The sequence below is a fragment of the Tympanuchus pallidicinctus genome, unplaced genomic scaffold (genome assembly GCF_026119805.1).
Source record: "Tympanuchus pallidicinctus isolate F22 unplaced genomic scaffold, pur_lepc_1.0 scaffold7, whole genome shotgun sequence".
NCBI lineage: Eukaryota > Metazoa > Chordata > Aves > Galliformes > Phasianidae > Tympanuchus > Tympanuchus pallidicinctus.
This window is the reverse complement of record NW_026294791.1, coordinates 13,398,232-13,419,496: the sequence shown is the minus strand read 5'-3', so window position 1 is coordinate 13,419,496 and position 21,265 is coordinate 13,398,232. Positions and strand designations below refer to the sequence as shown.

At 40.6% G+C, this 21,265-nt stretch overlaps 1 protein-coding gene across 3 annotated transcripts; it reads left to right on the top strand.

Moving 5' to 3' along the window:
- Positions 1-670: 670 nt before the first annotated feature.
- MCOLN2 (mucolipin TRP cation channel 2) lies at positions 671-20,724 on the top strand. 3 transcript variants are annotated; one of them, XM_052666325.1, is made up of 14 exons: positions 671-822; positions 2,717-2,876; positions 5,260-5,433; positions 8,877-9,021; positions 9,508-9,595; positions 9,778-9,874; positions 10,314-10,413; positions 11,878-11,993; positions 12,677-12,826; positions 14,470-14,571; positions 14,685-14,807; positions 17,161-17,367; positions 18,704-18,819; positions 19,915-20,724. In XM_052666325.1, exons 1-14 carry the CDS (start codon positions 773-775, stop codon positions 19,949-19,951), a joined length of 1,665 nt encoding a protein of 554 aa, XP_052522285.1. In that variant the 5' UTR covers positions 671-772; the 3' UTR covers positions 19,952-20,724. The 3 variants fall into 3 exon arrangements, with proteins under 3 accessions (XP_052522285.1, XP_052522286.1, XP_052522287.1); XM_052666326.1 differs by lacking the exon at positions 671-822 and adding an exon at positions 938-1,109; XM_052666327.1 differs by lacking the exon at positions 671-822 and adding an exon at positions 1,782-1,871.
- The last annotated feature ends 541 nt before the right edge of the window (positions 20,725-21,265 follow it).

The window sequence follows — 21,265 nt, the reverse complement described above, 5'->3', positions numbered from 1 at the left end:
TGCGATAACTACTGTGTGTATGGGTGGTCATTTCAAGAGTAAATATTTTGCCAGGTTAGTATATAAGATTAAAAATGAACAATACATACGATTGTACATTATGTAATTTCTGAAGCAGTACCTACAGCATGCAGATGTGCACTGCCTGGAGCCAGGCTCCTTGGGTGCCACAGTGAGGAGCTGGTCTCCCCTGGCTCTTGGTAACAGCTGTGCAGGGTGCCATGGGAAGCAGTGAGTGAGTGCAAAGCCTTGCACTACAGGTGCCTTTGTGCTGAAACTTCTCTGACAGCTGCTTCAGGTCGTGGACTTCTGAAGCTTTTCAAGGAGGTTCATGGCATCCTGGCCTTGAGAGGCAAACAATAAGCAAGCATGTGTTCTGTTGGCACTTTCAACTGCTTACAGATCTTTGACAACACACAACCTAAGAATGTGCATGTGTAAGACCTGGTGTGGGTGCAGGGGCTTTTAAATCTTTCTTCTCCTCAACACATCGTGTGCTGGTTGTCACCTCATCGAGCTAAGAGCTGGGCCACGGCTTCCGTACCAAGGCTTCGCAGGTGCCCGGGCACTGATGAGAGCTCACCGTAGCCGCTCCCGGCGGGCAACAGCCGCTCGGGTCGTTTGGGCCCGGCCCATGACGCACCCTCCTCCGCCCGTGCCCTTTAAGGGGCAGGCGGGGCCGCGGTTCGGTGGGTTGGGGTTGTGCGGTAGAGGTCGGTCGTTCTGTGGCAGCCTTCGTCCGTCTCGCCGGGGGCAGCGCGACCCGCGCCGCATGGAGATCTCCCTCAAGTGCCTGCCCGCTGGGCGGGCCCCCAGCTGCGGGTGAGCGGGGTCAGCGCGGCCCTGGGGCGGGGGGCGCGGGGCGACAGCGGGCTGATAGCGGGCTGATAGCGGGCTGATAGCGGGCTGTGCCGCGAGCTGCCCTCCGCTGCTGCCCTGCTGGGGGTTTCCGCAGCTGATCCGCGGAGGGAGCTGAGGGCAGCGCCGGTGGGTCTCAGCTGCGCGCTGGGTGAAGCTGTGCAGAAGTGAAAGTTTGTTGTTTGTCAAGCTGCTAGAGTAGCTGCAGGGGCTTGAAAGTCGGCTTTGGAAAATCGCACCGTATTTTTACGGTATGTACGTGAATTCCCTAAGAAAATAGCCCTTGTCAGAAGGCTTGTCGTTTGAGTTAAGGGCTGTTCCTTCAGCCTTGACTGGAAGTCTAGGGGAGGATTTTTCTGTCTTGGAGAAGTTTTGTCACACTTTCCTGCTTTAAATTTAAGTCAGACCCAGCTTAAGACTGTGTGCTATTTCCTTCCCACCTGCTCCTGTTGCTTCTAGCCTGGGTCTTCCTCTCTCATCATTATGTGTGCATAGCAGTGCTGCTTCTGCCTGTTGAAGAGAATCCGGCACAAGGCAGCAGTTGTGGGGTGTCAGGCTGGGTTACAATGCAAATGTGCTTTGCTCCCTAGAGAGTACTCCCAGCTATAATTGTGATATGTTTTTCTATTAGGTGGTCTTTTTTCTTCTAAGTTTCTCTTTTATACTGGGCTAGCTTTAGTAATGTTTGCTGGTTGTTTTTTTTTTTTTTTTTTTATAAGGCTAAATAGAGCTGTACTCTTCAAGTTTTCTTTTTAAAAACCTTCCTGTGTTTTCCGTGCCTCAAAATGAAAGGCAGCGCACCTCCTGTCATCTCTGTGAATGATTGATATGAGGTGTAATAAAGATAACGTTTGAGATCTGAGTGTTAAAATTAATTTTCACTTCCTGCTGTGGGGGAAACAGCACTGTGATGCTTTGGCTGTGTTCAGCTCGTTCTCTTGCTTGGAGGCTGCTGGTCCTGGCAAACCACGTGTGCTTCATGGCTTGCAGTTCAGGCAGTAACACTAAGGCAGGTGAGAATAAAGAAGTAAAAATGCATTTAAGAACTTGGAATGAGGTGGGTTTTTTTTTTTTTGTTTGTTCATTTTTGTTTTGATCTGGAGAGAAAGTGATTGCTTCTCTGAAGCTCAGAACACAGGGAGTATTTTGGCGGATGGCTAATGTGGCTGGTAACTAGCATGCATGGCTGCCTCTGATGCGCTTGTTCTTTAACTTCTCTCTCCCAACAACTGATAACTGTTTCGTTCTGACCTTTGTGTGGGGTGGTGAAGTTCTGACAACTGCAGTCCTGTAAAAGGGATTGGAAATCTGGGAGAGGGGGAGAGTTTCCAGTGTGGCATTTTGTTCAGAAGGAGAAATATCTGTGATTCTAGGCTTCTACAACAGCCTTCTGTGCTTGTTCCTCCGGTGTGTGTGTGTGTATATATGACGTGCATAAGTATTTAAATAAATATCTGTGACTTTAACCCTTAAAATGGCATGTTTGTAACACCAGTGTGCTGTACTCAGCTTTTTTCAGCACTTGTTTCTGGTGGTGAAATGTGAGTTGTTCGGGGAGGTGCTAACAGCAGCCTCTGCTTGTCCCAAAGCTTCAGCTTTAAAAAGCAGGTAACAGCTGTACCAAGTCTACTCTCAAGTGTTCTGTCTAATGACTGCTTCCTGGGAAATAGCTGTTGCTACAGTTGAATTATTTTAATGATGTGATTGAAGGGAAATGCTTCTTTTGCTGTTTTAAGACAAAACACTGAGAACTTCACCTTCAATGTAATGTGAATGTCTAAGGTGAAACTGCAACATGAAGAAATCATTTGTTGAAGCATTCTGCTGATTTCTAATTAACATATTGTTTATATGGCAGAAATATGATGGCTCAGTCAGATTTAGATCTAAAAGAGACGGCTCTAAAAGAGGATTTGAAGTTTTACTTCATGAACCCCTGTGACAAATACAGAGCAAGACACCAGATACCATGGAAGCTGGCTTTGCAGATTTTGAAGATAGTTATGGTGACCTCTCAGGTAATCTTTACCTTGTTGTTACTCTTAGAAAGCACAGTGATGTCATGCGGGAGAAGCAGGTCTGTGATCCTGCACTCTGCCATCCCTGGGCATTCTTTACTGCCTTAGGCTTGTTGCTCCAGTCTCGAAAGAAAAAAGTGCTGTGGAAGGCATGTATGGAAGGGGGAAAATAACATAACCTAAATTACAAATGCCTGCTGAAGGTTTTGGGGCAGTGTTTGACCAGCTAATTAGCTGTTTCTAAGGTACTGTTTTAAAACAAATGACTCATCCTTTCCACGAAATCCAGCATGACCTTACCAAGTGCTTGCTGCTGCAGTACTGCTGCATGTTCTGCTTCCTATTTCATTCATACATAATTGTTTCTCTGGGCCATTTCAAAAGGGATGGTTTTCATAACGCAGCAGGAACATCAAGTATAAGTGTTCCATGTGAAACTGCTACAGTCTGCCTGCTGATGGCTGAACAGTTGAAATCAGACATCTCTTGCTTCAGTGTTTGGAACAGTCCATGGACAGCATAAATAGAGGCAAAGGAGAGCAGGTGTTTGAACAACACTGCTATCATGGTGTGGTTGGTTATCTTGCAGTCCACTGAGAAATGCTGACTGGAGAGTGAGGGAAGCAAAACAGGACAGATGTGTGAGTAGAAAAATCATCAGTATTTTTTTTTCCGGACCTTTGAAATGTAGGACACTGATGCCGGACACTTTGCAAGTGTAGATAAATATACAACTCCTTAAAACTCACTGAACTAGAGGATTTCAGGCTGGTATTTGGCTTACCTGATAGGACAAAGCTCTACCATGCTTATGTGACTCTGCCTTTGCTGAGCACTTCCACCCTCCGGATCCCTGCTGGAAAGATTGGATGAAGTCTCTGGCCTTGTTGCTGTGGGCTTGGTGTCCCAGTATGGCATGGGCTGCAGTGGTTGATCCTTTTAGATATGACCAGATGAAATATGAGATTTGCTCCAGTTGAAATATGAGGCATCACAGCTTCACAAGACCCTTCAGGATCAGTAGACCTGTCGTAGCCTTCAGGCTGAGTCCTGAGGAATGCACTGAAGGTACTGTCCCAGCCATTCATGGCCCTCTGTGAGTAGAACAGTGCTCTGTTACTTCTGTTCCAATTTGGAGAATGAGCTTTACTTAAAACTGTGCTGAAATGCCCTGGGGAGTCCCCTGAGCAAACCCTGCTGTGTATGCTTGTTTTCTGTGTTGCGGTTGGAACACCCCTGATCCTTTTCCAGTTATCCTGAGTGCTGCAGACTCATTTGTAGCACTCGGATAATAATTTTTACAATTAATTTAGAAATTGGTTAAAAGTGTGAAGATTCAGTACTTAATCTAAAGGTAATGTATACCAGGCACTGCTGGCATCCCTTTTTCTTTATCCTGGTCATGGCTTTGCTATGCAACTAGAAGGCCTTGGTCTAAGCAGTACTGCTGCATGCATCCCTTCAGTTTGTTCCCAGTCTAAGCAATTACTGCCTAAGACAACAGATGAAGAATCCCAGTGAAGAGTGTTTGATTTCCATTACCTTCAGTGTAGAAATCTGAATGCTAGTGGAGCCTGCTTGCTTGCTTTGGGGGAATTCTGAGTTCATGGTTCCCTTGTTTGCAGTTTCTCTTACTACTTCTCTGCTTCTTGGAAACTCCATACAGTAATGTGCCAGTTTCACTTCACTTTAAGCCTGGGATGATAACTAGCTTTTTGGACCCCAGGATATCCTCCAGATATTATATTCATGAAGAAAATCTTGTTTATAGATTGATTTCAACTTCTAGACTGTTTATTTTCCATGGTGGATGGAAATGGGGCATCCATACAGTTGGCCAATGCAAATTCTGAGGAGTAACTGCTGTCTGCTGCTGCTGCTTATTACAGCTTCCTTAAGAAATATCAGGCTCAGGGAGTGATGCTTTTTGTTGCTCCGGGGTCCCATATAACACTTTTCTCTAGCTGTGTACCATGCTTAGGAGCTGCTGCTGTCCTGGAGCAAAGCAGGACATTTCTGGGCTAGGAGGCTGCTTTTCTGCCCTCTGCATCATCCGCAGAAATTGTGGCAGATCCCAGATAGAGCTGCTGGTAATGGATGCATAAAACAAAGCAGTGGCCAGTTCTCTGTTTAGTTGCTGCGCTCAAAGTTTTAGAATCAGTAGATCTTATTGATTTGTTTTTCATGCTCAGCATATGGTAACCTTGACTTTATTAGCCTTGTGGCCATAATTAATATTGTAAATAGGTAGGTTCTCTGTTCCCTTTGTAGCAGGATTTCAGTAACACACAGTCTTCTATTTTGTATTTATTCTTTCAAATTGCTCCCAAAATGTTGCGGCTTCAACAACATTCAAAACTTCAATTTGTATTTCTCTTGTCAGCTTGTCTTCTTTGGTTTGAGTAACCAGTTGGTGGTTTCGTTCAAAGAGGAGAACACTGTTGCTTTTAAGCACCTATTCCTGAAAGGCTATTCTGGTGTCGATGAGGATGACTACAGCTGCAGCATATATACCCAACAGGATGCTTATGACAGCATATTTTATGTTATTGATCAGGTAAGTGTATTTGTTCATAATGAAGAGTATTGAAGCTGATTGATTTATAATACTAGTAGATTTTTACTATGCTTCTATTTTTCAGTTTCCGTTTTAATTTCAAGTTTGATATTTTGGTGAGTGGTGGGTGTCACAAAGCTTGTCTGTAGATGTCTGCATTTTTGTCTCCTGAAGATGAGCTCAAGACAAAATTTTATTCATTTAGTGCTGAAATCCAGGAAGCTTGAAAATCAGTCATCTTCCATGAACTGCAACCTTTGTTTAGATCTTAGTTGAAGAGCTAAGGGTCTGGGTGTACCTATGCATGGTATTCAAAAAATTTTCTGCTTACAGCTACACTGAATCACAGCTTTGTAGCAAGTGCCAGAGGCCTCAAACTGAGGAATATGGCACTTCTAGGAATGTAGGGGGACTGGTTAAGGATAGTGCTTTGAAGAGCAGCTACTTTACAATTGTGGGAGGAAGGTGAATAAATCTAGGATGAAAATTCAGTGAATATTTTTATATTAATTTGAGTTCATCCAGGAGTCATGAGATGAAAGAGGTTGTCTGTGTGTAAAATGAGACCAGACTCCTGTATTTGAGATGGTCATGGGCCCTGGCGCAGTTCAAATGGCATGAACACTAAGTAGCTTTAAACCACTTCACCCTTCCCCTGCCTTGGGCCCAGCAGCACATGGAGATGCTGTGTGTGAAGGCTGTGCCACTTTGTGAAATGCCCACTTGTGGGGACTCGCTGCTTCTTGGATATCTGTAGGCTACAGCAGAACCATCAACAAATGCAAAGTACTTCTGCTGTTCTGGGCAAGGATAAAACTCTGTCTCCTGATATGTTAAAGTGAGTGTTGCAGTAGTTTTCTCAATCCTCCTTTGAATTCTCAATGTTGCTTCTATTTCTACTATGCTGTTCTTACTTCCTTGCTTGTTTTCTCTTGCTTTCCTTCTTTTGTAGGCACTAAAGCAGAGATGAAGTCCAGATAGAAGATAGAGAAAGAATAGCTTTATGTCCTCAAGGATGAGTCAGTGTATGATACAGGCATCAGGAAAAGGTCTCTTCATAATATATCTATGCTGTATAAATGCAGATTGGTTGTTTTAAGGAGCCTAAAAGATTGTGTAATCTGGGTTATTTAGTGGCTTGTGCTGTTTCCAAAGCTTATTATTGTGTGCAAGTCTTTAAAAACTGACTTCCAGTAAACATTGAATGGGGAAAAGCAAGTAGAAGGATATGGTATTACAGAAGATGATAACACACAGCTATTTACGACTGAAGCTGTAAAATCTTAGTAAATGTTAGGCTTATATGTGTATTAGTGGGATATTTTCCTACTTGGTAGGAATAAGAAAAATACAACAGACATCTGCACTTGGAAGAGTGCACAGCTCTCCATACTCCTGTGTTTGGCCCAGTTTGGAAGCTTCTGCAATGAAGAAGCCAGTGGAGTTGCTGTGTGCGCCCAGCTGCACAGTGGGTCTGGAAGAACAGGGTGCTCTGCTCGTTGCTCTATCCTGGCTGCTTAGAAATGTAACAGTGGAAATTTTACTTATACTGTTCTATAGCACTTACTGAAAGGTGTGTGTGTGCAACTCAGAGCCAGGTGTTTCCCTGTCAGAGAAACAGGGTCTGAGAACATATGTGAACAAGTGACAGGTGCTAGATTCAGTGATTTGGAGATGCCATGAGAGCGATGTGAAGCAGGGGTGAATTGCTGTTTCCGTTCACTGGACCTGCCTTAATCAGATTTGGCTTCCTCAGTTTGAATTACGGTTGTATTCTGACTGGGTACAGAGGGTGGCTTTTCCTCCTGGCTGTCCAAACGTATTGGGAATTGGAAGCAGCAATGCAAAGCAGGGCTCTGTATGAGGACAGTCCTTGGACACACCATGTGCAGTTCTTAGTGAGCACTGAGTGGTATTATGTGATGGGCCAGTGGGGAAAAGTGCCCATAGGAAGGAGGAGGAAGTGCAGCAGCAAGTGAGGCATATGAAAAAAAAAAATAAAATAAAAAAATTGGTGTTTAATTTGTATCAAAACTAGCTGAACAAACTTCTTAAGAGAAGGGAAGCCTTGTCTGACTTCCTGTGTTTATTTATTCTGCGCCTCCTGGGAAGTTAAATGCATAGCCAGTGCTGTGTGCTGCCCTAAGCAAAAGTGTTTGATGAGGTAATTATTAAAACCTAATGAATTACTAGCTGTTTATGCCTCCTTCCTTAAAGGACCGCTGGTCTAACTGCCTACTCTTGCATGCTGCCAGCTGATGCTGAGATGGGCTGACACACGGGTCTGTCCCTGAGCTGCTTTGAGCTAGATTTCCATAATGGTTATTGTTGTTTTTCAGTGGATCCATGCATGGAGAATGCTTGTCTTGACACTGCTGTATTTACTTGCATTTCTAGTCCTTGTTTTTAAGCTCATGTGAAGAAACTAGCTCAGTAATGCCTTCCAGGTGACTTGAGCTGTATTTAGAATAAGGGAGAAAGAAAGTACCTTCTTCACAGACATGCTCTGAGTTGCCTCTGTGCTTGTGTAAAGTGGGCAAGTCAAATTGTTTTTGGAGGCTGCCCAAGCTCTGTGCATGCTCCATGGTTTCAAGCTGTACAGTGAAGGCTTTGCTTTTCTGTAGTCACACAGGGCATAGCTTTGATTTTTGCTCTTAGAGTGGATTTTATGGACTAAAATAAAAACTGTATTGGGTTGTGTGTACTTCCAATCCCAACTTCTTCAGAGAGCCAGTCGTAATTTGGGTACATTAATTTTCTGCCTACTGTAAGATGGTTGCTTTAGTGAAGGGATTACTGTGGAGAAGAAATGGAGCTCTGCAGACTGCTTATGGTTACTTAGGCCTTAACGCTGAATCAAAATAGGTCACGTGAGTCTTAAAATTTCTTAGTGTTGTACTTTTAACTGGCTGTCACACTGGTATTTAAGTTGAAAATAGAAAAATAATTTATACAGCATCAGATTTCTTAAAATGTGTTGAATTTTGAACTAAGGATCTTGAAGTTCCAAGTGAGGTAAAAATGAATACCCTCATGAGCTTAATTTGTAAGATATCCCTGGTGTCTGTGTGGTTAGTTGCAGGACTGCACTGAAGTCCCTACCAGGCAAATTAATAAAACTTGTCTGGTAAATGGCCAGCAGACAAGGAGTCTGTCTGTCTGTCTGTCTTTTTTCTTTCTTTCTTTCTTTTCTTTTTTTTTTTGTCGGCATCCTGGTGGGCACGGGGCACCCAGCCACTGTGTAACCAGCATACCAGCACACCAACCATACTTGTTAGTGGCCAGCAGTCTTAACTTTCCAAAATCTGTTCTTTCATGCAAGTCTTCAAGTTGAGAGTGTTTTTTTATCAAGTTGTGTTGATACAAGTAACTGCAAGTTATTGTCTCTTGCAAAAGGACAAGCATCTCTGTTAACTTCTGGTACTGTGTTGCTTTTAAACTAGTACAGACAATTAAAGAACATATCCCTGGGGACACTTGGCTACGAACATGATGGATCAGGCTTAAAAATTTGTAAACAGCAGTACAGGAAAGGTGGGATGCTTCCTTCCAATGACAAGCCAAACATAGATGTTTCTACAGAAACAGGTATGATACCATTGTACTAAAAAGTGTCTTATTGTGAAGTATTTAAATTCTCATGCTTTTATAATAGCTTTTTTTAATGAAAAAGACAGGAAAATTAATGTTTTTTCCTTCCTTCCTTTCTTCCTTTCTAGGAAGCTGTTCAGCTGTCATCATTAGGTTGTGGGTTTTTTGTTTTTTGTTTTTTTCCCTGGTTTTGGGATGTTGTTTGTTTTGTTTTTTAAATTTCCATCCCATTTGAAATGTTCAAATATGGATCTCTGGACACAGGTAAGGCTGTAACTTCAGTAGGTTGGTGTCTCTACCATCACATAGCACAGGGGCTTCACTAAAGCTTCTCTTCAGCTGCTGTGTGGTCCCCTGAGCTGGGGCTCTGTTTGAGTACTTGTTTGATTAGGACTTGTGATGGAAACTGATTGTCTCAGTTCTGTGCTTCTTTCTAGGTGAAATTTCTAACATTACAGATTTTCTTTTTTTTTCTCCCCACAGACTGTATTATCTTAAAGCCCCAGGAGCTAGCCAGTAAGAACACTGAAGTGAAATTGAACTCTTCATTCTTCAACCTTGAATTTTACAGGTAAACTGGTTTGGAGGGGAAGATGGGGGGAGGAATGCTTTAAGGATTATTTTTTTTTTCCCCCCACTTTTAAGTAAGTTGGATGGGTTTGGATTTTTTTTTTTTTTTTTTTTTTGCAGTTTCTATGCTTTGTGCATTTGTATATCTGTGTATATATTTATACACTTCTTGAAAACATTTAGGCTTATACAGGTTAAAATCTCCTTCAAGCTGAAAGGCGTTGCCCTACAAACAATCCATGCCCGTGAATTGCCTGACTGCTATGCATTTCAAAATACTGTGAGTATAGAGTATGACACTTCCAACACTGTATGTATAATCAGAGTTTAGGGGCCCACAAGCATCATCCTTAAGTCTAGATTGCAAGGGAAAAGTAGTTGAGCATGTCCTGGTCCTTACTTTCCTCTTCTAACCTAAGGCTATTCAAGATGTTTCCATGGGACAGTGTTAGTTCCAGCTGGTAATTTCTTAGCTTGAGAAGAGGATATGTAGTTGTTAGATTTCTAAAGGTTAAATCTGATATTTGACTTCTTGAAACATCGCTTTTGTCCTTTTTCAGTACATATTCTCAAATGTCTACACTATTTATGGTGACAGCTTTCTTAAAACCTACCTGACTAACAAGTACTGATGTATATTATGTCAAAACACTTAGCAAGACTTGTTTTATAAAGTAAATTTTGCTGGTTTTCTTTCTGATATACTTCTATGTTTCCAGATTACTTTCAACAATAGAGCTCACAGTGGAAAAATCAAAATCTATTTTAACAGTGATACTGATATTCAAGAATGCAAAGACTGGCACATACTCGGTTCTGGTAAGTATGGTGCACACTTATTTGTGATGGCAGTGTTATGCATCTTCTCCCAGTGTTTTCCCTGCTCTGAAAGAGTCAGTCTAACCAAACTGTCTCTGTACTGTTCATCCTGCCCACTCGCTGCCCTTACAGCAAAAAGCCTTGCCTAATACAACTCATTACTTCTTTGTAATTACATCTTGGGAAATAGTTCTTTTCTGTAAGGGGACTGAGCTAACAGTCATCTCTGTATAGTGGTGTGGTGTGTGTTGGCATCAGGCTCCATCTGGAAGAAGGATTTTAATTGTTCTGTTGCTCTGAGATTATTTGAATAGTTCACTTAAATGTACTAACAATGGTAAATTCCTAACTGAAGCCTCATATTTTTCAAAGGTATCTCTCTCTGAGTAATTGAAGCATGCTATTTCTGAAGTTTTTACTTTTTTTTTTTTTTCCTCCTCTGTTGTGGTTAAATTTAATGATATATATTAGCAAGGATGATATCTACACTTCTTCTATTGTTAAGGCTTTATCTGATGGCTGAGACTTGAGTATTAAAGCCTGCTTCACAGGAATAGTCACTGTATTGTACTTTATGCAGCTACTTCTCCTGTAAACTTGCTGTAAAGGGCTGTGGCACAGTGATAATTTTCTTATGTCCTACATAGGATCTCAGTTAATGACAATGTCAAACAGCTTGCATTTTGCTTGGCCAAAACCAATGTTTCTCTGATAAAGTTGAACTGATATTAGAGTGGTATCTTGTAGTATGTTCTGAATAACCATCAAGTGTTCTGGTGTGCATCTATGTTCAGTGATTTCTTGGCAGTTCTTTTTCAGCTAGTTGTCTAGAGTAGTTTATTTACATGGAATAACCAACTGAAGGACCATGCATAATTCAGTATTAAAATCAAGCTAAAACACTATTTACAATGATTAACAGCAATTTTTAACTATAGCTTGTCTAGTTAAACATCTATGTTGTGAAACTGGTAGGAACAACTGAGAGTGTAAACTAAGGAAAACATGTGTCTTGGGTTCTAAAGCTGTGCATAGAAAGAACACAGTGCAGAAAGTGAACAAGTTTCTGGCTGTAGGTCAGGGAATGAGAAATGAGGTGGGATTTTTTTTTTTTTGTTTGATTGATTGGCTTTTAAGGATATTGAGATATGTTATATGTTTACCCTATGTAAATACTTGGCACAAAGATGGACAGATGACCTTAATGGGGGAAAAAAAAAATATGTCTGTATTAATATAATTTTATTATACTTTATTAATTTTGAAAAATTCAAACATGCTTTTCATTCTTGTGACCCATGTAATTGTGCTCTAGGCGTATTGGCTCAGGAAGGAATATCTTTAAACCTCATCCCATGAAGTAATGAGAGTGTTTAAATGCAAAATAGATGATGTTTTGTAACAACGTGTGCTTAAAGAGATGTGACAAAACAAAATCTATTTTATTTCCTTGACTTTTTACAGTTCTCCAGAAAAACAGTTTATATATTCTAGTTTTTGATGGATTTGTCATCTTAAATTGCTTAGCATCTCTCATCCTGTGCTCACGATCTGTTGTTCTTGCCTTGAGGCTACGACAAGTAAGTGCACTGCTCGTAATACCAATGTTCCTTTTTTCTTATTGTTTGCTAATTTTGTGTAGTAATATTTTGAACTATCAACCAGCACATCTGGTGCAAAATCTTGTGCTTACTGCATCTCCCTCTAGAAAGGACGTGGAAGTGTCTGTGATGAACAATTTATGGCAGAAAGGGGTTTTACTTCAGATTGTGTAGTACCATAATATGAATTATTACGCTGCCTCTCTTGAGGGTGTTTATTCTTGAGCAAAAAGAGCAAGTGAGAGCAGACAGTGTGATGCAGAAGGTGATGTTGTTGGCTCTATTGGAAGTGAGAATTGCCTTACAGCTCTATTTGGGCTACAGTGAATTCTCATTTTACTCCTCTTGGAGGTTGATAGAAACTGCTTGTGAAGGAGGTTGAAAAGAAGTTAACAAGCTGTGGCTAAGTTAATAAGGATGATTTACAAAATCAGCTTTCTGTGGAAAGTTGGTCTTCACTGGTCTGAACCAGTTTTAATGTTCCCCCCTTCATTTCTGTTGCTATGGCTGATATATATATATTTTTTTTATGCTGTTATTCTAGCAAATACTGTGGGCAAAAGTGGGTATGTGAATATTGAGTATTGCTTCAGTATTGAGGCATCTGTACATATTTTTTTGCAAGGAGACCTATAACTGAACACATAAATGCTTCTCAACAGAGATTTGTGAACTTCTTCTTGGAGAAATACAACCGTTGTGTCAGTTACACTGATCGCATGGAGTTCATAAATGGCTGGTATGTCCTGGTAATTATCAGTGATGTGATGACAATCACTGGGTCAATCCTAAAAATGGAGATAAAAGCCAAGGTGAGAGGTGCTTCAGGTGAAGTACTAGACTCATTAGAATCAAGTGTAATGTGTTTTAACTAGGGGACAAATGAGAGTGAGCTGCAGCAGTCACTTGTCGTCTTGTTTACTTTTTGTTAGCTTTTATTTGTCTTACATCATTTGTAGCTGTACTGGAATACAGGCAGCCATCTGGGGCTCTGTGTGTTTATCACTTGAGACTTATTTTGTTTGTAGCATCAAACTCTTGGGCTTATGTTTTTTTTCTGAACACCTCTTTTATGGGTGATGATGGTATTCTTCCATCCATCAAAAAGGATATGTGAACTTAACCATAAAATGAATGCTGTGTTGGGCTGTTCTGACTAATGACTGGTTTCAGTTCCCTTTCCCCAAATCTTTCAGCAAGACCATGTAAGCTAGCTAAATCTCTTATTTCCACAGTGCTAAATCCCCTAATCCCTGGTTTAGAACTTGTGTGTAGGCATTTCCTAACTAATAGCTTTGCATTATCTTATTCCTGTAAGAATCATAGAGTGGCTTAGGTTGGAGGGGACCTTTAAAAATCATTTTGTGCCCACCTTCTGCCACGGGCAAGGTTACCACCCACTAGATCAGGCTGTGCAGGGCCCCATCCAACCTGGTGTTGAATGCCTCTAGGGATGGGGCCAAATGAAAGCATAGAAGTAGTTGTGCATATTGCACAGGGGTGTCAGGAATCACCCCCTCAGATACACCAGGTCTGTTTCCTGAGACTAGAAACATGGCTATTGTAGCCTGTGGTCGTGACCTGCCCAAACTACAGGCACAGCCACTGTCAGCTGCTAGTCCTTGACCTCCGGATCTGATCTTGCTGATACTGATGAGTTTTATCTGGCTAGCAGCTTCTAGTTTTATTGGAAAACTGTGTCAACAATTCACATGTTTATAAAACTTTGTATCCTGGAAAAATGGGGGGGTAGTGTGCTGTTGCTGCTTCATGTGTACTGATGCTCAAAGGGCAAATGCTCAGAGTGGCTTTCAGAGGAAGCATGTACCAATGTCCAGCTTTGTGGTGAGGTGGGGGATGAGGATGGGAAATCTTGAATTTGGTGAATATTGTGTGCTTACTGTCACCAGTTCTAGCCTTCTGCCAAGACCAAGTGCAACTAGAATTGGTTATAAACATTGCTGGTAGTGAAAGTGATCTAGATTGAAACAGCTGGCAACCTTTTCAAATCTGTTAATGCTTGCAGCACAGATGGGGCTTGTAGTCCTGAGGTTCACTTCTCATTTAAATGATGGCTCACATATTACAAAATAGAGAGTGAAAGCTTGTTGGCCTAACAATAGTGCACATTAACCTTTTTTAAAAATAAAAATTTTGAGATATTCAGTCCAATTTTTAGAACTGTACAGTAACCAAAGTCAGGGCTCTAGTTCTTCTGGGCTTCATGCGAAACTTCAAGAATGTTGGTATAGTTGTGCTTCCATGTACAGCATTAGTGTATTTGGGTGATCTCTCTAAATGAAGTGCAAATTGTTCTGGTCTTATTTTTGTGATGTGGCAACATCCTTTCAATATTGGGCTGCACTGCTTTATTTGTCTGACCTGATGAAACTTCATCAAGCTGATATGCCTTCTGCTTTGTAACTTGACCATCTGCTCTCTTTGGATCCCTCAGAATCTCAGAAGTTATGATGTCTGCAGCATTTTACTTGGAACATCAACTTTATTTGTCTGGGTTGGAGTCATCAGATACCTGGGATATTTTCAAACTTACAACGTAAGGATGAAATAAAATATTCAACAGTTAAAATTTATACCTGTCACTCTTATTCAAGTCTCTTTCACGTGTAACTTTTTTCTCCTCCTCCTTTCTTCTACCCTAACTTGTAGGTGCTCATTTTAACTATGCAAGCATCATTACCCAAAGTGCTAAGGTTTTGTTGTTGTGCTGGGATGATTTATCTTGGCTATACTTTCTGTGGTTGGATTGTATTGGGACCATATCATGAGAAGGTATGTCAGCAGTATTATTTCTTCCCCGGTCTAACTGTGTATATGTCTGTGTATTGCTCCTAGTTAGAAATTTAAGACCTATTTCTAGTGTGTGTGTGTATGTGTGTGTGTGTGTGTGTGTTGTTAGAAGCTCCAACATGAAATAACATTGCTGTGTTTCTCCTCCCATGTGCACCTTCTGTCACCTGCTTCTTCTAACAAAGTAACTGTACTCTAAACTGTGCTGACCTGTAATCTCCAAAGCAAGGCTGTTTGTGATGCTGCCTGGATGGGCCCTCCAGGCGGGGTCTGGCTCGGGCTGAAGGTGCATCGCTCTGTTCTCTTTCGCCCTCTTCTGGTAATTCCGGCGCATTTGGGATGAAGTTCACTGCTACCATTTCTGAGAATCTCACGGACTGACTTTGTTTTCTAATTTTTTCCCAAGCAATGTAACTACAGCAACTAAATCTTGACTCAAAAGGAGGAATGACTTCTTTTTCTGTGTTTACTTTGCTTCCTATGAGGGTATGTTTTGTTTGATACCAAGTTCAAACAAGCAATATTTGCCTAGGGCATTCCTCTTCTTGTCAGAAACCTGAGTACAGTAGCAAAGCTTTGTATATTTCACAATACATGCAAAAACAACTGTGAATTTTGGGTTCTTTTCATGGTTGATGCTCAATGTGACTCTTCGGGGGAGGGGAGGGGACAAAAAAGAAGGTCAATTCTAACGTGATCAATTCTAATGTGATCAATTCTAACTATCCCTTAATGAGTAACAAATGTGTGACTTATTCTTGTTTTTGTTTTTTTCTGATTACACACACTGTGTAGTGATGAAGATGCACACTGCAGTGCTTGCTTCAGCTTCTCGTATGCCCAGAGTTTGAATTCCTCAAATTTGGTGTAATTTTCTCTTTTGAGAAACAATGTTCAGTCTGCATGTATTTCAACTTGATAGCAGTGCCTTTCTCTGATATGCTATGTGCTGTAGAATTATTTGTAATGATAGAGACCAGTTTTATTTATGAGAGACATAGCGCAAATGCTATTCTTCCTACTTCCCTGCAACCTCTGCAGCAAATACACTGGTTACCTGAGTAAAAAGAAGCATAGTTAATAATATATCTGTGGAAAGTTAACTCTTTCACAGGTTCGCTCTCGAGAGAAGCAACTGTATTTCTGAAGGATTTTGGGTGTTGTTTATGAACGTTTCTGCATAGCTCCACTGGAAGGCAGCGTGGTGCTGTGCAGAGTCTGATGGGGGGCAGGCAGCATGCTTGCTGTGCAACTTGTCCTTTCTGATCTGTGCACACATAGAGGAGAGAAGATCTATACATATTCTCAGATCCTGAAAACCTTAGTTCAAAAACAAAATATGGTAGAGTTTTCTTTTTAGTAACTCCCCCCCTTCTGTTACTGAAGTTGAGGAGAGAGAGCAAAAATCCTGCTTGCTGTGTAGCAACAATTTGGAGGTCTTTCAGGTAAACTCTGCTTAGTAGGCTTCTCTCTGGCATCAGAACTCAGCAGTTGCTCAAGAATTACATGTGCCATGCCCCTTGTATTCCTAGATACAAATGTGCTGCTGAGTCTTGTACATTTAAAAATAAAGAATTTAAGAAAAAATGAGCAATAGTAAGACCAGTCCTGTTGTTCTTGTGCAATAGTATGTTTTTCTTATAAGCATATGCATCTTGACATCTTGATCTCAATATAGGATTGTAACTGAAGTGACTGTAGTTGTGTTACTTCATCAATTACGGCAATGTTTTAACTTTGTGCATTAACTATGTTGGCTCACAAAGCATTGCTAACAGACCTGGTTATTTGCAGAGGCAGAGGGGAAGTGAACTTACCTGGTCATTGTACAGAAGTTAATGACAATTTAGCTTCAGAGCTTGGGGAAAAGGAATATCTCAGATATTTGAGATAATGTCCTTGAAATAAACCATAATTCTATCCAGACAGTTCCTCAGTTGCTGTAACTTTTAGCCACAGCTCAGAGGGCTTTCTGAATGATGGATGATGTTGTTGCAACATCTAAATAACTGATCAACTACAGAGAAAAACTATTGGTTGCTGTACCTGTTGAGCATTGCAGGGTATTTATTGGGAATAAATCTTGTGTTTCTGGTGTTGGTGTGAAGTGCTCAGAATTGTGTAGCAATGTAATCATGGTTACTGTAGACATGTATGTTTGAATGTGTAGAAAAGAAACAAAGTGTGGTGGTGTTGGAATATTTCAACTGGCTGCTTTTTTTTTTTTTTTTTGCCTGCTTAAAAAAATACTTTTATAATAGCACTTTCATCTTCCCTTTAATCTGGATGAGTGATTGTTGAATTCTAATATGACCCTGTGTTCCTTATCTTCCAGTTTGAAGACCTGAACACAGTAGCTGAGTGTTTGTTTTCTCTGGTCAATGGTGATGATATGTTTGCAACGTTTGCACAAATCCAGCAGAAAAGCATGTTGGTGTGGACGTTCAGTAGGTTATATCTGTATTCCTTCATTATTCTGTTTATATACATGATCCTCAGCCTTTTTATTGCTCTGATCACCGACGCCTATGACACCATAAAGGTAAAACATCAGTATTCTATTGCATTTCTAACAGCTTCATATTCATTCTTGTTCATCATCAGCACCATAATATTAAGCATTAATTATGATGACTTGTTAGCAAATTAAAACTGTGTAGCTTAGCCTGGGATGATGATTGGGTAATCATCCAAGTGACTAACCAATAATTGGCTTGGGAAATCATCTGTAATGTGAGCCTCTGTTTTGTACTTTCTGCTGCTGAAATTGGCTTTGAAAAGATAGTAGCTAATGGAAACATAACTGGAAGGTGTTTGAAAGAGTAGAAAGAATCAGATTGTAAGTATGGTGACACAGAACTGGATATGTCTTGTTTGGAGTCAGTGTTTCTTCTCATGGCACCAGAAGCTGAGTTTGAGGAGGGTTTAATGCTGTCTGTGAGAAAAGCTAACCACATTCCTGCTAAGTAGTTCCAAACAGGTAGCTCTAAACTTGTATAGGTATCCAGACAGGGATTATGTGCTGCTGGGGAATGTAGTCTTTTGTTTGTTTTGTTTTTGTCTTAAACAAAAATAACTCCAAACAAAGAGCACTACTTCTGCAAGGTAAACTTGTGCAATCTATCTTGGGCTAAAAGTGAAAGGGAGTTTTCATTTCCTTTTGTTCTTGTTTTCTGCTGCTGACTCCCCTTCCTGCTCCCAGTAGCTGCAGTAACCAAGGGGAAGGCAAACGTGGAAAGTACTCTCCAGGTCTTAAGTAAAGAAGCCAGCAGAATAAGGCCTGGTCTAAAATGAACCACAGTTTAAAGAATGAGCAAAAACTCCATTTTTCTAAGCATCTCCAAATATAACTTAACTATCTGTGCTTCTGAGTTTATTGGGTGCTCTGAACTGCAAAATAGTTCCTTACTGTTGCTCTTGCCTCTGAGCACATAATGTGTATCAATAGGGAAGCATTTCAACATGCTGAACCAATGTTTTGCAGAACATTTACTATGCATAGTGATGCTGAACATTCATAGTGGGGCCTTTGGAATTCAGAACTGCAGTTTCTAGTGAAAATGAACCCAGTGAGCACAGCAGCTAATGGGAGCAAGAGATGCAAGTACGCCTAAAGATTGCTTGCTGGGTCTCATAGACAGTAAACAAATGTAAGAGAGATTCTGAGCAATGTGAATTCTACATCACTTGTAGTTGGCTCTGTTCCCACTACATACATGGTGTTTATGGATAGAATAGCATTTTTTTTTTTTTAATTCTTACATCCTATTAAACTAATGAGCCAAATAGCTTCTGCTTTTGTACTCTTTTAGAGACTTTAGAACATCTACTGCCTGATAACTTCTCGTGTGTTGTAAGCAATGTGCTTTATTTTTCAGAAATACCAACAAAGTGGGTTTCCAGCAACAGATCTACATGAATTTCTAAAAGACTGTGGCAATGCTTCTTACAGAAAAGAACAAACTTCCATGCCTTTTATCTGCTGCTGTAGAAGGTCAGTTGGGTGTTTTTGATATGTGTTATCCTTGCAAGTACACTAGTTAGTTTCTCACTGCAAAGTTCTTTTACACAAATGTTGGAGTACTTGGAATTCTACCTATGAAGTACTTGGACTCCCTTATTCCTCTTGTGTTCTACTTGGTGTTAGATGTTTAGAATGCTAATGGTGAAAGGGGGCTCATTGAGTTTAAACACATTTGAAGTGTTCTGCTCATACATAAATCACTGTGCAGAAACCGGTGGATGTTGATCGCAGGATGGCAGAGCATGATGTGGAATTGCCAAGAAGACAGCAAATTAAGTCTTTGCAGGTTAGGGTTTTGTAAGCCTTCTGTTTCTAAATAGCTTTTCCACCAGGCTGGAGGAAGTAGCATACAGCAAGAGGATGTGATTCAGCAAGTGACCTGTACTTATTTCCAAAGATCTGTTATGTTTGTGAGGCAAACATAATCTGTCAGAATGTTGGAAACGCTGAACTCAAGCCTTTAGAGATCTTAGTGAGGCTCCCTGGTGAGATACAAAGGTCTCATCTGAAACTCATCAGGTCTGGAAATCTGTTCTTTAATTCATTTTTCTGAGGAAATCTAATACAGCTCTGAGTGCTGGACAACTTGTGTGCAAAATGGCTGTGGGCACAGTCCACCTAGCAGGAAAGCCAAGGCTGTAGGAGAAGGAATAGTGCTGAATGTGAAAGCTTTTTGAGTCTTATCTAGTGTAACAAATCCTTCTGCTCACATGCTGAAGCTTTTGTGAAGTACAGCTTCATACTTTTGATGTACTCTGGCAAAATGCTAGCAAGATATGACTTCAAATTTCACATCCAATTTGCTGTGCAAGATTATTATCTACTTGAGCATAATAAATGTGCTTTACTGCAATATGCTGCGGAGTGTGGTAAGGGCAGAAGTTTGATAGCTGGACTGCAAGTAGCTTTGTAACAGTTTCCTGTTTGATTGTCAACATACTGTGCGTGTGTTGAGAGTTGTATCCTGAAACTGGGAGAGCACAGGGTGGAATGTGCAAAACTCTTCTTGACTTCTGCATGGGTAAATGCTTTCTATTCCTTACTGAGTGAATTTTTGTTTTGCAGACGAGAAAGCGATGACAACTTAATACTTATCAATTGATGATTATGCATTGAAATTCACCACTAATATGTACAAAGGAAGCATAGCTATATGGAGAAATATCATTCTCCAAATTGCAATGGAACCCATTATCTGGACCTGCCTCACTGTGAACAGGCTGATCTTAACTAATTGAGGTGTTGGGGGAAGAAAAGCCAGTAATATAACACCAGCTGACTGACCAGAATGAGAGCCCAGAAGCTTTATTTGGAGGAGAGCTGTCAAGAACTGCATTCGTGCCTCGAGTTCTGTTGCATTAAAGAAGACCAATCCTTGGGAGATGTTTGGGAGCTCTGTTTGCTGAACACTTCTAAGAGAAAAGAAAGTGGTGCAGAACCAGTAGTTCTTCATGAGAAATATATGAATGACATTTAAATGTAATTCCATATAGTAAAAACCAAGCAAACCAAACAAAAAACCTCACGTGTAAAAAGGGGACTATCGGCAACTACAACTATTGGCAAGAAAGGATTCCCTTCTCTTTAAACGATGCGTTCAACATTGAGACCGTGATTAACACAATTCATTACCTTGAAATAAACTTATGTAAAACTATAGAGCTGCACTGAAGTGCAAAGTGATTGCTGTTTTGTTGTTCTTCCTTTTGTAAATGTTTTAATATGTCACTTATAGATCACAATCTTTTCTTAACAGTTTTTACTGAAAAGAAATTTGTTGGTTTTGTGTTGTTGTTGTGAGGCTTCTTTATTGTGCTATTTTGCCCGCAGTATTTGATGTACAGAGTCTAAATTAAACTTACTGCTTTGATTATAGGTAATTTTTTTTTGCATGGTTATAAACTTCCATAATTTAAAGAATGATGAAAAGATGAAAGACTGTCTGGTGATTTTTCACAAGCGAATTGAAATACCATTCTACTTGCTTGAGTAGGACTTGTGGCAGCTTGGTTTAGAGTAAAAAGGAAATGATGCTGGCAAAACTTCTACAAAATCCTTACCTTCCTGACAGCTGCTGCTTACAGAAGATTCATCCTCAAAATACTGCCTATGTTCACCCTTGCTGTCTGGCAGGAAGAAGTCTTAGAGAGGACTTGCTGGGAGCTTGTTGTGCAATAAGATAATGGTTAGAAACTAACTAGAATTTGGCAAATTCATGTTCTGTTATTTACAAGCAGTAAAAAGAACTAAAACACAGTGCTTGAAAAGGAAATGCTTGCTAATGGTGTTGTCCAAAGCTTCTGCTTTTGTTGGCAGCACTACTGGTTTACCTGCAGTAGGTAAGGCCCTAGACGTGAAAGTCTGACTTGCTGCCTTTGAGCAGAGGTATGAGAAATTCAGTAATGTTTCACTTGAT